The sequence below is a fragment of the Bacillus rossius genome, chromosome 1 (assembly GCF_032445375.1).
Source record: "Bacillus rossius redtenbacheri isolate Brsri chromosome 1, Brsri_v3, whole genome shotgun sequence".
Classification (NCBI taxonomy): Eukaryota; Metazoa; Arthropoda; class Insecta; order Phasmatodea; family Bacillidae; genus Bacillus; species Bacillus rossius.
In genome coordinates, this window is record NC_086330.1 from 297,918,684 (window position 1) to 297,932,999 (window position 14,316).

General features: G+C 47.7%; 1 protein-coding gene across 1 annotated transcript in view; it reads left to right on the forward strand.

Annotated features, from left to right (window-relative positions):
* Positions 1–13,734, forward strand: part of LOC134527755 (urea transporter 2-like) — a 38,363-nt gene extending 24,629 nt beyond the window's left edge. The window contains exons 8-9 of the mRNA XM_063360686.1: positions 8,312–8,502; positions 13,079–13,734. Coding sequence (XP_063216756.1) covers positions 8,312–8,502; positions 13,079–13,231 — 344 coding nt within the window. The 3' untranslated portion in view covers positions 13,232–13,734. The remainder of the gene's footprint in view (positions 1–8,311; positions 8,503–13,078) is intronic.
* Positions 13,735–14,316: the final 582 nt, after the last annotated feature.

The following is a 14,316-nucleotide window of genomic DNA, read 5'->3' on the forward strand; positions in this document are numbered from 1 at the left end:
GGGGGACCCTCGCAGGTACGACCGGCAGCTAGAGGGCGCTGCTGGGGACCCTCGCAGGTACGACCGGCAGCTAGAGGGTGCTGCTGGGGGACCCTCGCAGGTACGACCGGCAGCTAGAGGGCGCTGCTGGGGACCCTCGCAGGTACGACCAGCAGCTAAGGGGCGCTGCTGGGGGACCCTCGCAGGTACGACCGGCAGCTAGAGGGCGCTGCTGGGGACCCTCGCAGGTACGACCGGCAGCTAGAGGGTGCTGCTGGGGGACCCTCGCAGGTACGACCGGCAGCTAGAGGGCGCTGCTGGGGACCCTCGCAGGTACGACCAGCAGCTAAGGGGCGCTGCTGGGGGACCCTCGCAGGTACGACCGGCAGCTAGAGGGCGCTGCTGGGGACCCTCGCAGGTACGACCGGCAGCTAGAGGGTGCTGCTGGGGGACCCTCGCAGGTACGACCGGCAGCTAGAGGGCGCTGCTGGGGACCCTCGCAGGTACGACCGGCAGCTAAGGGGCGCTGCTGGGGGACCCTCGCAGGTACGACCGGCAGCTAGAGGGCGCTGCTGGGGACCCTCGCAGGTACGACCGGCAGCTAGAGGGCGCTGCTGGGGACCCTCGCAGGTACGACCGGCAGCTAGAGGGCGCTGCTGGGGACCCTCGCAGGTACGACCGGCAGCTAGAGGGTGCTGCTGGGGGACCCTCGCAGGTACGACCGGCAGCTAGAGGGCGCTGCTGGGGACCCTCGCAGGTACGACCGGCAGCTAGAGGGCGCTGCTGGGGACCCTCGCAGGTACGACCGGCAGCTAGAGGGTGCTGCTGGGGGACCCTCGCAGGTACGAGCGGCAGCTAGAGGGCGCTGCTGGGGACCCTCGCAGGTACGAGCGGCAGCTAGAGGGTGCTGCTGGGGGACCCTCGCAGGTACGACCGGCAGCTAGAGGGCGCTGCTGGGGACCCTCGCAGGTACGACCAGCAGCTAAGGGGCGCTGCTGGGGGACCCTCGCAGGTACGACCGGCAGCTAGAGGGCGCTGCTGGGGACCCTCGCAGGTACGACCGGCAGCTAGAGGGCGCTGCTGGGGACCCTCGCAGGTACGACCAGCAGCTAAGGGGCGCTGCTGGGGGACCCTCGCAGGTACGAGCGGCAGCTAGAGGGCGCTGCTGGGGACCCTCGCAGGTACGACCGGCAGCTAGAGGGCGCTGCTGGGGACCCTCGCAGGTACGACCGGCAGCTAGAGGGCGCTGCTGGGGACCCTCGCAGGTACGACCAGCAGCTAAGGGGCGCTGCTGGGGGACCCTCGCAGGTACGAGCGGCAGCTAGAGGGCGCTGCTGGGGACCCTCGCAGGTACGACCGGCAGCTAGAGGGCGCTGCTGGGGACCCTCGCAGGTACGACCGGCAGCTAGAGGGCGCTGCTGGGGACCCTCGCAGGTACGACCAGCAGCTAAGGGGCGCTGCTGGGGGACCCTCGCAGGTACGAGCGGCAGCTAGAGGGCGCTGCTGGGGACCCTCGCAGGTACGACCAGCAGCTAAGGGGCGCTGCTGGGGGCCCTCACAGGTACGACCAGCAGCTAAGGGGCGCTGCTGGGGGACCCTCGCAGGTACGAGCGGCAGCTAAGGGGCGCTGCTGGGGGACCCTCGCAGGTACGAGCGGCAGCTAGAGGGCGCTGCTGGGGACCCTCGCAGGTACGACCGGCAGCTAGATGGCGCTGCTGGGGACCCTCGCAGGTACGACCAGCAGCTAAGGGGCGCTGCTGGGGGACCCTCGCAGGTACGAGCGGCAGCTAGAGGGCGCTGCTGGGGACCCTCGCAGGTACGAGCGGCAGCTAGAGGGCGCTGCTGGGGGACCCTCGCAGGTACGAGCGGCAGCTAGAGGGCGCTGCTGGGGGACCCTCGCAGGTACGACCGGCAGCTATAGGGCGCTGCTGGGGACCCTCGCAGGTACGACCGGCAGCTAGAGGGCGCTGCTGGGGACCCTCGCAGGTACGACCAGCAGCTAAGGGGCGCTGCTGGGGGACCCTCGCAGGTACGAGCGACAGCTAGAGGGCGCTGCTGGGGACCCTCGCAGGTACGAGCGGCAGCTAGAGGGTGCTGCTGGGGGACCCTCGCAGGTACGACCGGCAGCTAGAGGGCGCTGCTGGGGACCCTCGCAGGTACGACCGGCAGCTAGAGGGCGCTGCTGGGGACCCTCGCAGGTACGACCGGCAGCTAGAGGGCGCTGCTGGGGACCCTCGCAGGTACGAGCGGCAGCTAGAGGGCGCTGCTGGGGACCCTCGCAGGTACGAGCGGCAGCTAGAGGGCGCTGCTGGGGACCCTCGCAGGTACGAGCGGCAGCTAGATGGCGCTGCTGGGGACCCTCGCAGGTACGAGCGGCAGCTAGAGGGCGCTGCTGGGGACCCTCGCAGGTACGAGCGGCAGCTAGAGGGCGCTGCTGGGGACCCTCGCAGGTACGACCGGCAGCTAGATGGCGCTGCTGGGGACCCTCGCAGGTACGAGCGGCAGCTAGAGGGCGCTGCTGGGGACCCTCGCAGGTACGAGCGGCAGCTAGAGGGCGCTGCTGGGGACCCTCGCAGGTACGACCGGCAGCTAGATGGCGCTGCTGGGGACCCTCGCAGGTACGAGCGGCAGCTAGAGGGCGCTGCTGGGGACCCTCGCAGGTACGAGCGGCAGCTAGAGGGCGCTGCTGGGGACCCTCGCAGGTACGAGCGGCAGCTAGATGGCGCTGCTGGGGACCCTCGCAGGTACGACCGGCAGCTAGAGGGCGCTGCTGGGGACACTCGCAGGTACGACCGGCAGCTAGATGGCGCTGCTGGGGACCCTCGCAGGTACGAGCGGCAGCTAGAGGGCGCTGCTGGGGACCCTCGCAGGTACGACCGGCAGCTAGATGGCGCTGCTGGGGACCCTCGCAGGTACGAGCGGCAGCTAGAGGGCGCTGCTGGGGACCCTCGCAGGTACGAGCGGCAGCTAGAGGGCGCTGCTGGGGACCCTCGCAGGTACGACCGGCAGCTAGAGGGCGCTGCTGGGGACCCTCGCAGGTACGAGCGGCAGCTAGAGGGCGCTGCTGGGGACCCTCGCAGGTACGAGCGGCAGCTAGAGGGCGCTGCTGGGGACCCTCGCAGGTTAGACCGGCAGCTAGAGGGCGCTGCTGGGGACCCTCGCAGGTACGAGCGGCAGCTAGAGGGCGCTGCTGGGGACCCTCGCAGGTACGACCGGCAGCTAGAGGGCGCTGCTGGGGACCCTCGCAGGTACGAGCGGCAGCTAGAGGGCGCTGCTGGGGACCCTCGCAGGTACGAGCGGCAGCTAGATGGCGCTGCTGGGGACCCTCGCAGGTACGAGCGGCAGCTAGATGGCGCTGCTGGGGACCCTCGCAGGTACGAGCGGCAGCTAGAGGGCGCTGCTGGGGACCCTCGCAGGTACGACCGGCAGCTAGAGGGCGCTGCTGGGGACCCTCGCAGGTACGACCGGCAGCTAGAGGGCGCTGCTGGGGACCCTCGCAGGTACGACCGGCAGCTAGAGGGCGCTGCTGGGGACCCTCGCAGGTACGACCGGCAGCTAGAAGGCGCTGCTGGGGACCCTCGCAGGTACGACCGGCAGCTAGAGGGCGCTGCTGGGGACCCTCGCAGGTACGAGCGGCAGCTAGAGGGCGCTGCTGGGGACCCTCGCAGGTACGAGCGGCAGCTAGAGGGCGCTGCTGGGGACCCTCGCAGGTACGACCGGCAGCTATAGGGCGCTGCTGGGGACCCTCGCAGGTACGACCGGCAGCTAGAGGGCGCTGCTGGGGACCCTCGCAGGTACGACCGGCAGCTAGAGGGCGCTGCTGGGGACCCTCGCAGGTACGACCGGCAGCTAGAAGGCGCTGCTGGGGACCCTCGCAGGTACGACCGGCAGCTAGAGGGCGCTGCTGGGGACCCTCGCAGGTACGAGCGGCAGCTAGAGGGCGCTGCTGGGGACCCTCGCAGGTACGAGCGGCAGCTAGAGGGCGCTGCTGGGGACCCTCGCAGGTACGACCGGCAGCTATAGGGCGCTGCTGGGGACCCTCGCAGGTACGACCGGCAGCTAGAGGGCGCTGCTGGGGACCCTCGCAGGTACGACCGGCAGCTAGAGGGCGCTGCTGGGGACCCTCGCAGGTACGACCGGCAGCTAGAGGGCGCTGCTGGGGACCCTCGCAGGTACGAGCGGCAGCTAGAGGGCGCTGCTGGGGACCCTCGCAGGTACGAGCGGCAGCTAGAGGGCGCTGCTGGGGACCCTCGCAGGTACGAGCGGCAGCTAGAGGGCGCTGCTGGGGACCCTCGCAGGTACGACCGGCAGCTAGAGGGCGCTGCTGGGGACCCTCGCAGGTACGACCGGCAGCTAGAGGGCGCTGCTGGGGACCCTCGCAGGTACGACCGGCAGCTAGAGGGCGCTGCTGGGGACCCTCGCAGGTACGAGCGGCAGCTAGAGGGCGCTGCTGGGGACCCTCGCAGGTACGACCGGCAGCTAGATGGCGCTGCTGGGGACCCTCGCAGGTACGACCGGCAGCTAGAGGGCGCTGCTGGGGACCCTCGCAGGTACGAGCGGCAGCTAGAGGGCGCTGCTGGGGACCCTCGCAGGTACGACCGGCAGCTAGAGGGCACTGCTGGGGGGAGCCCTCACTCTCGGTGGAGCGATGGCGGAGGGACGCTACGGCGCTACACTTTTGGCTGTAATGGAAATGGCAAAAATGTTTCCTATTTACAAATTCAATTTAATTATTTTAGAATTGTGAAATTTTGCTTAGACATTTACGAAATTATTTTGTATCATATTTTAGCTTTTATAAACTCATTAAATTTCCACTGAACTTAAGGCCTTCGTAAATAAAGATATATTTTTAACGTAATTTTTCATACCCCCTTCTTGGTGAATTTTTACTTCTGACAGACGTGGCAACCACGCAAGTTTGTATTTTTTTTTAAACCCTTCCTTAGAATTGTAAATTCGTAACTATAACCAGCCTTTGTGTTAATCCAGCCGCTGTTTGAAAATGGTTTTCATAAACGACGAGTACTACAATTGTGATTAAACAGCAATCATCCAAATAGCCAATTATTCATATTCATATCGAATACTTCAAAATTTGTGTTACTTACGTTAGCGGGTGATAGAACGCAACTGGACAAGCTCGAGTCGTTACACAATGTGTGCTCGGAACTCGACCTGTGGAGCGCTAGACGGTGCTTCCCAGGCCTCGCCTGTGCCGTGTATCTCCGGCGAGGTGGATGCACTCGGGTCTAGAGAAGGCCGACACATCACAGGCGCGGCTGGTGACTGCAGTGCGAGGGAAGCACAGAGTGTACAGAGAGACTCGCGCCAGAAGAGAGAACCTATCAGCGTCTCTCCACCATCTCTGCTGATTGCAGGAGGCGTGCAAGGAGTGTGCTGTCATTCCTCTCTTTGCCTCTCTTGTTTCTCTCATGTCATAGCTCAGCCCTCTAGCGCTTCACTTGTTGAGTGCCGATCACACATTGCATGGTGACTTGTGCTTGTCTAGTTGCGTTATATCACCGCTTAATGTATCTACAACGAATTTTGAATTATTTTGTGTACATTAATACGATATGTTTCCTCACTCATGCTCTAATTTCTCGTATTCTCAAACTCTTAGCCCCACAATAGTTGACTTCTACACGGTAACGTTTACTTCAAAGGAACTTAACATTGACGGCATAGCTACATGCCTTGTGTGTACCCAAGAGATTACCATCTTTTCCACGAACGGAAATTGTTTATCTAAATCCTTTACGAGTCCAGGTTTGCCTGAACTAGTCTTCCCCAAGGTCGAGTCAAATTTTGTCGTTTCGTTAAAGTGCTCTCTTCTTGGTGAAGGACGGTATGTGTTCGGAAGTCAGGTTTCACCGAGGATATTCAAAACTTTCACCACTTAAGACTGTCTCACTCACCGAGTATGTTATTTCATATTTAATCTGAGGGTTTTTACTTATAATTCATTTCATAACTTTCTTGCATCTTACGTTCCGTTTCAAATTTTCTCAGCAGATATTGACTAAATATTATTTAATAGCGGTAAAATATCACACAAGTGTTAATAAATATGTGGTCTTATAGAGTTGGAAAATAACGTTTGGTAAACATGTAGTAAAATTTGGTCAACTTTCAAAAAATGCAACAGAGCTATCGTGATAAATTCACAGGAAATTTCCATAGTTAAGTTAATAGTAATGAGGACAAAAATAACCAACATGGCGTGACGGACCGAGTCTTAACCACACTAGTCGAATCTTTCACCTTCTCTTAACTACACTATCCACAGCTTGGTTTTCCCTAAGCACTGTTTTACGAAAGTTAAGTTACAGTAGATGACTTAGCAATACAGCATAAGAGTCTCTATAACAAGAATGTTTTGGATTAAAACAGCTAAAGATTGAAATCAAACCCGGGTATTAAAAATTTCACTTTATTATCTAAATCTTTGTCTATTTAGTTTTTAAAATAAGTGGTTTTCTTTAGTTCAATAAAAATCATTATTGCTATAAAGCACTATAAGTTAACTTATAAAATACGAAAATATTCAGGTATTAAGATTATTAGTCTAAACATTTTTATTTACGAAGAATACTAAATAAATAAGCATTAGATTTTACATTCCACTTAATAATCATTTTCTTTAATTGTTTTTAAAAATCAGATTATTTTTTTTTAAACTACATGAGTTGTATCCCAAAGTTAAATATCTTTACGAAAAATTCTACATACAAATGGTTAGTAAAAAAGTAAAACACACAAATACAAATTCTTATTTCATTCTACGGTTTTAAAAATAATTTAATTAACACTCATTGACTCAATAAAATTATTTCCAAGCTATAACTTACGGTAATACATTATGTACATAAAATAATGTCCCAGACATAAATTTTAATAGTATAAATTGTAAGCGTTGTATAGTGTTGGTTAAAGGTTATCATTAAAGAGTAACTCAAAGAGTTTTAGGTAAGCGCATGCGCGAGTACTGCTCTGTTGTTTTCTCGCTTGCAGCGCCTCCTACGCTAATTGGTGACTCCTGAGCGTAAAGCGTTTTGTGTTCTGCAATTTGCTATAAGAGTGAATCTGTAACTTCAGTTCAACGTCCGTTTCTATAATGTCCATACTAGTTACAGTTACTAAATGCTTTAAAGCCAGATGACGGTTGGATTGGTCGTAATGGCCCAGACGACAACTCTTTTTCGCTGGCCTCAACGTTCACCTGACATAACGCCATGCGAATTTTTCCTTTAGGGTTTTATAAAAGATCGTGTCTACTTTCCGCCGCTACCTAATAATTTTCCAGAATTGAGACACATTCCTCCGTACTTGTTTACCAAAGTGTGGGATGAATGGGACTTTAGGTGGGATGTGTGCTGTATAACTAAAGGTGGACATATTGGAAATTTGTAAGAAAAACTAGGTTAGGTTACCTTCAATTTGACGAATGATTTGTTGTAAATAGTCTAAATTAAACTGTTATAATAAGCCATTCAAACTAGGTCATTATTTAATGGTCATTATTTATAGTGAATTCAATATAAATCATTACCAAAAAACATGAAATTACAAAGGATAAGCTACAATCCTAGATATTAAAAGTGGAGCATTAAAGTCTGGTATTAAAACGCAGGATTTAGCTTGACACGAAATTATCAAAACTTGATCAAAGCTCCGTGTTGTTTGAAAACCATAATACGGTTGCTGACGTAACATTTTTGAATTCAGGAATTTCTTTTTTGTGTATTTTTGTTAAGTAGATCATGGAACAATAAATAGAGCCACAATTATTTTGCGGATTCATTTAACTCCAGGTTAGACTCAACTTACATATATATAATTAAGCATTAATAGAGTGCTAATTAGTTGTAACAAGGCCACATCGCCACATCGTTTGGCGGGTTATAGTGGTTGGGTAATCACGTCGCCTTGTTTGCAACTGGCTCAGGGACGTCAAGAACACTGTATAGAGCAGATGTATAAGTGCTTCAAGTCTACTTTGCTAATAAGTGAATCTGCGAAATAAGCATGGCTTTACTAATTGACCCTTAAAAAAAAGAATATTGCTCTTGGTATTTTCCATTGAATATTTGAAGAAACAACAGTATAGACCCTATTTAAAATATTTAAAAATCTATTACTCCGTAAAGTCTGCTTTAACGAAGGAAAATGTCCTATATTTAATGACACAAATATTTTAAGATTTAAAAACTGGTTCTTATATCTGAATTCCGAAATAAAATCTAACAGTCATTTGAGCTGAGACTTAATTGCCAGAATATAAAGTTCAACTATTAATTTTTTTCTCTCTTAATGTTTTTACTTCTAGGCGTGATGATGCTGGGCAGGCCAGGACTGCACCTTGCCACCTCTGGTGCGCTCGGGTATAACAGTCTACTCTCCGCCGCAGCCGTGGGAGGCATGTTTTATGTCATATCTTGGCGCTCGTGCCTCGCCGCAGTCTTCAACGCCATCATGACGTCACTCGTGTTCGTGGCGTTGCTACGTCCTATGGCGCAGGTCAGTCGAGCGCTGCTGTCAAGTGGTGCGTCGTAACATAAAAATAATAAAATAAATAATAAATAGTAGAGGCTAGATTAAATAGATTAATATTTTAAATAATTTGTCACGCAAAAATATTTAAGAATCGTTTTTCTTTGTATGAATGTTGTACAAGTCACCAGCATCGTGCACAAATATATAAAATTACTCCAATTATAGTATACATCACACTTTTTGTATTCAACTAGAAATCATGTTATTGGAACTACTTTACCTAAATAAAATTATTAGAAGTGGGAAATATATTTTTTTAATGAATTTATTTACATATTTATGGTGCTGACATAATTTTCGAATTTAATCTTTATATTTTTCAAAGTATTTTTTATTGCAATACAGTTAACATGAATCAAAAATATCAGATATGCTTTGTTAAAATCATATTGTTTCTTTGTAGGCCTCTTACTATGTCTGTATAATGACTACATTCAATAAGTAAATTGTTAATGTTGTTTTAGTATATTTATTTTTTAATTATTCCAGTATAATAAGAAAAACATACACTATAAACTTAATATTTGTACAAAAAATTTTATAATTACAAATGTTTAATAATAATTAAACTTACTATTTATCAAGTAAATAAATACCTGTCTGTAGTGATGTAGTTTGGACCCTCAGCCGTGGTAACGGTTCCGGTGAGACGATTCTGCAGTGGTCCGCGGTTGCCTTCTGAAACTACGGAAGATGAGGGAGAAAATTTTCTCACGAGAAAAAAAAGTGAGCAATTCTTTCATTACTCGGCAGTGTCGTATAACATCTAACCTCGTTAACGAGTAAATTCAAGTGTTCTCCAGTTGTGAATACACTTATAATAAGAAACTCGGCCACTGTATTCAACGTAAAAATCTTTTAAATAATACCAAGAAACATAAGGATAAGCAAATGATGTTTTAAACTACATTTCATGACGTGAATTACACGTAGTTTCCGCATCCGCCTCTAGAATTCGCTGCCAGAGCAAACACGTAGACTATAGAATCATTCAATTTAAAGAGTGAAAGGTTAAATAATATAATAAAACAGCTCTAATAAAAGCAAAAAAAAAAAGTCTTGAAGAAATATAATACCCGGCTTTGGAACTGATTTTAAACAAGAAATTTTATTACAGTACTGCCCATCTTGTAAAAATTCACTAAACAGTTAATACTATTAAGTTTCCCTTTGGCTTTGTGAACTTTAGTTTGCGCCATCCAGCACAGATGGCAGCACGGTGATTACATATTTCAGTTCCATGCGATTTTCGTTCCATTAACGAAATTACTCTTACCAAATGCCGTATACAGAGAGCTAAGATGTTAGACATCAAAAATCCTGATCTAGTGTGAAAATCGAACCAGGGACATTTTAGCTTGGACAGAGAGGAGCAACTACTTAAATATGATATATAATGAGAAAAGCTGTAAGAGCTTGTATCCTTATTACTAAAATCAGAACAATTTGTATAACTATCGTTTCCAATAGGGCGGACACTAGTCTCGTCAAAAGTTCATAAATTTTATATCTCAGGACAATAAGAATATTTATATTTACAAATAAAATAATAGTTCGTCACAGTTTCAACTAGCTTACAGTAGAGCAAGATATTCTTAAATAAAGGACTTCTGAACCTTAAGTATTTGTGATTATTAGTGGATTATAAAAGGGGCTTGTGCGGCTGGCTGAGGTGTGAGGTGGGGTCAATGACCGACCACCTCTGAAGTCATGGCGGTCATATAAGAAGATCTTGACATTTAACCTTGATCTTGACCCTGGCGGACACTTTATATCCACAATTTTGTTTTTCCACCATCTTGGATCCGCCATTTTGTGTTTCGCCATTTTTAATTCTAGAAATTTATGCCATTTAGCACCCCACTCCCTAGGGTTACAATTACTGCTACGACAGCCGTTTTGAAAATCTGTAATTATTACATTTTAAAGGAAAAGTATTTAAATTTAATTAAACATTTAAATAACAAAATTATAATTTAAAAACCTTCCACTATTTTAAAAAGCGTACACCATATTGAAAAACCGTCATTTATAAAAAAATTACAAAAAAATTTAATTAATAAAGAAATTGATTAATAAAATTTTAATAAAAATAATTATGAAGTCCCCGGTTAAAGCTCGGCAAGGCCATAACTTCACATATGGTGGCAGATAGCATACTGAACTGCAGCCATTTTTATATTGGCATATATGAACTGGCATTACACACTTCGCCCCTTCTCCCAGAAATTACATGTTTCTCGATATCCCCCACTTTTTCACGAAATTACTCATTTATCATCCCTCCAGCTGTAATCCCATTGGCTCTCACACTCCTGCTCATTCCTTATTGGTCGGTACCCATTCCCTTTATTAATTGCAATGACATTGGCTGCCACCCTCTCTATGGTTATTCCTCATTGTATCGCCACTTTTTTAAGTACTGTCTTCTCCCTTATTATTGGTCGTACCCCTCTCCACACTCAACTCTGATTGGTTGCCACTTAGTAAGCGTCTTTCAGCTTTAATGTCATTGATTCCTCTGTTTATTGCCACATGCCTTATTGGCTGACCCCCGTATTAATTACTAGATTTCCTCCCCAAATTTTAAGGCATAAATACCGACCAGCAACAGTCACTCGTCTCGCATACCCGAGCAGACAATGATTGCCTGTTGTACGAGCGGGGTGAAGATAATGTTACAATTTACCGCGGGTTCTTAAACGATAGCCCAACTAAAGATTTTATTGCACTACACAGTTTTATTTATTGCCACTACTTATGTCACTTACAAAAATCTTCTAAAATGGCAAATAATTAATTACACTTATAGAAGGGTCTATTCCCCAGTCACTCGTTCCACACACCTCGCTGGGCCGCACCTCTGGCGCCACTCTCGCCGCAGCACCCCTCGTGGGTCTCTGCCACGGGACTCCGTCGCCGCACTCCGCCGCCGCCGACGCACTTCCCCTTCGCCGAGGAACCGCTCAACGCCTCGCTCGCAATTTCGCTCGGGACTCCGCCGCGCCCGCGACTCTATCGCCCGGAAACTCCGCCGCGGGAAAACTCCAGACTCCACTGAAATCACTCACTCCCTGCCCTAGAACCTTCGTCCAAGGACTTCACCACTCTGCCGCACCCGCGGCACTATCGCCCGGAAACTCCGCCGCGGGAGAACTCCCGACAGAACACTCCGAACTGACTCCACTGCCTTGACGTCCTCGGGCATATATATAGGCCCCAGCAATTCCAGAACTCACGAGAGCGGCCGAGGCCTGTCGCGTCATCGCGAGCCGTCCCGACGCGACGGCAGAAATCTCTCGAAAACACGTGTCGGCGGCTCGCGCAACTCCCAGCTGTCCGGTGTCAGTTATGTGTCAAAGGTAGGGCGCCGCGCGCGGAGTGATGGTAAGGAGGGGGGAATGCGACAATCCTTGTTATCTTCCAGGCTCGCGCGGCGCATATCATATTGCGGCAGTCACCAGGCAGCTCTGCACCTGCACGTGTCCCGGCAAATATCACATTCGTAACAATAATATCAGCAATTGTGGCATTCGGTAAAGTGCGCTCCCTAGCAGCTCTGGATTAGGAGATGAAGTTGGCCTTTTTGTTATATTGTTTTTTATATTATAATAAAGTCTAGGCATCTTGAAAGTACGTTAGTGTTTTGTAATGGTAAATAAGGTTATGAAAGTACTATAATAATTGTCATAATATTTTTTTAACTGTTATGGGAGCATGTTAGGTTAGTTTTGAATAAAAATTAGTGTGGTTAGCACAGAAATGCATCCTCTTCATGAAATCGGTTCCAAATGTTGAGAGTTGTTGACACGTGACCCAATAGCGGAAGCCACACAGCCATGTGGATGACTGAACTTGGCTGGTCGTCAAGGCCTCGCTTCATCCGCCATGTTGGAGTGTTTTGTATGTGGCTTTTTCAGGTTTTATGATTTTTTTAATGAGTCTGTAGAGGCGATGTCTCACGCACAGCCCAGCTGTGACAGATGTGAATAATAGTTATAGAAATTATCTTTATAAACTTATTTAAGTGTATTTTCAAGTGTATTTATTTAAGTGAGGTTATGTTCCCGTATGTATAATGATGTTAGTTTGATTGTAAACTTTTGTTGTCACTGTTAGTGAGTGTCTGCGGCAAGTTTAGTAGTCTTTTGGCCATTTTCATGGAATTGTTTGTGAGGTTATGTTCCTGTATGTAAAATGTATTTGCAATTTAATTTATTGCATTATTATTTAATAAAAATTATAATCAAAAATTATAATACAAATTCAGCATATTTATTGATTTCTATTATAATTTAAAATCTATCTCTATTATTATACTAAAGTAAAAATATTAATGTTATACATATTTATGTAAAATTTTAAATTTGATTGAATTTATACTTTACCAACCGTATTTATAGTATCGCTCCATTACTTTTATTTTATTTGTATTAATTATTTGCATGGAAAGTTAGTTCTTTTTACTACGCCAAGTAAGTGTAACTTGCAACGCGCGTACACAAGAACTCGTCGCATATCTGGCGTGTACGCCGAGCAGGTGGGGCTGCCCGTGCTGACGATGCCGTTCGTGACGAGCACCCTGGTGTTCCTGGCCTGCTCGTCGGACCAGGATGGCGCGATGGAGCGGCCGCGGGAGATGTCCTTCCCCGAAAGGCATCGCTCGGAACGCGCCCGCCGCCCGCCCGCCTGAGGCTTCGCTCGCCCTGCGTCATCGGCCTCTGCGCTCAGTACTCAGCGGTTCTTGTCTCGCCTCCTTTATAATGATGTTATTTACTCTTGCACTTTCCTATGTTCATCCTATATCCGAGGTTACGTTTTAAGTTTTAAGTTTGACTTTTACCAGGTTTACAGAATTTATAAAGTGGAGACTGGGAAAATTAACAAGAATTTTATTACAAATGGTCAGTTTTGAACTGAAACGCTCTTGTATTCTATTTTATGTGTAAATGTCAAAGTAGGTCAAATTAGAAATAGTGATATACGTAACTATTTTTGTAGGCAGGAAAATCATCTGAACAGCCGTTTCTTTATGAAACTAAGGATTTACAATAGATACATAAAGGAACTATCGCACTATTAAATTTTTGCATTTGATACCAATTTTTACAACAAAGTAGTTCAAAATGAAACTGAGCTATCGCAAACTTTTTTAATTTTTAGCTTCTTACAAAATGAAAATAAAGGTCATTTAAATTCTGGATGGATAATTTGATATTGTTTTCATTTTTTTGTGTTTTCCTCAATTAAAAAAATTCTGTAAATTTAAATAACATTAATCACCATTCAACACAAAAAAATAATATCCTGTAAACTCTTAAATTTAACGTAACGTTATTCATTGTTTACAGTCACAATCATTTACAATGCAATTCATACAAACTCTTAATATTTATCTTGCCTCTGTAACCTATTTTATCTCCCAAAGGTTATTCGTAATTCGAAACATTCGCTTAAACGTAAATGCGAGCCATTTTATTTTCCGCTGGAAACGCTTTTGATTGGTCTATTTCTTCCAACATGCAACGTATTTTAGAACCTGTAATATGAATAGAAATATTTGATGGAAGTTATTCATACTGTCAAACAATAAAGTTTTCGGTGCCATATTAAACATTCCATATTATTTATTGGAACTTGTTGGAAGCGACAGCTTGGCAGTTTGACAAGACCTTTAGAAAAGCCAAAAGTTTGTTTACGTTAATTTTTTTTTCAACAATTAAATTTTTTTTAAACAATAATGTTTGATTTTAATAAGTGATTTCTTGCACAGTTTTT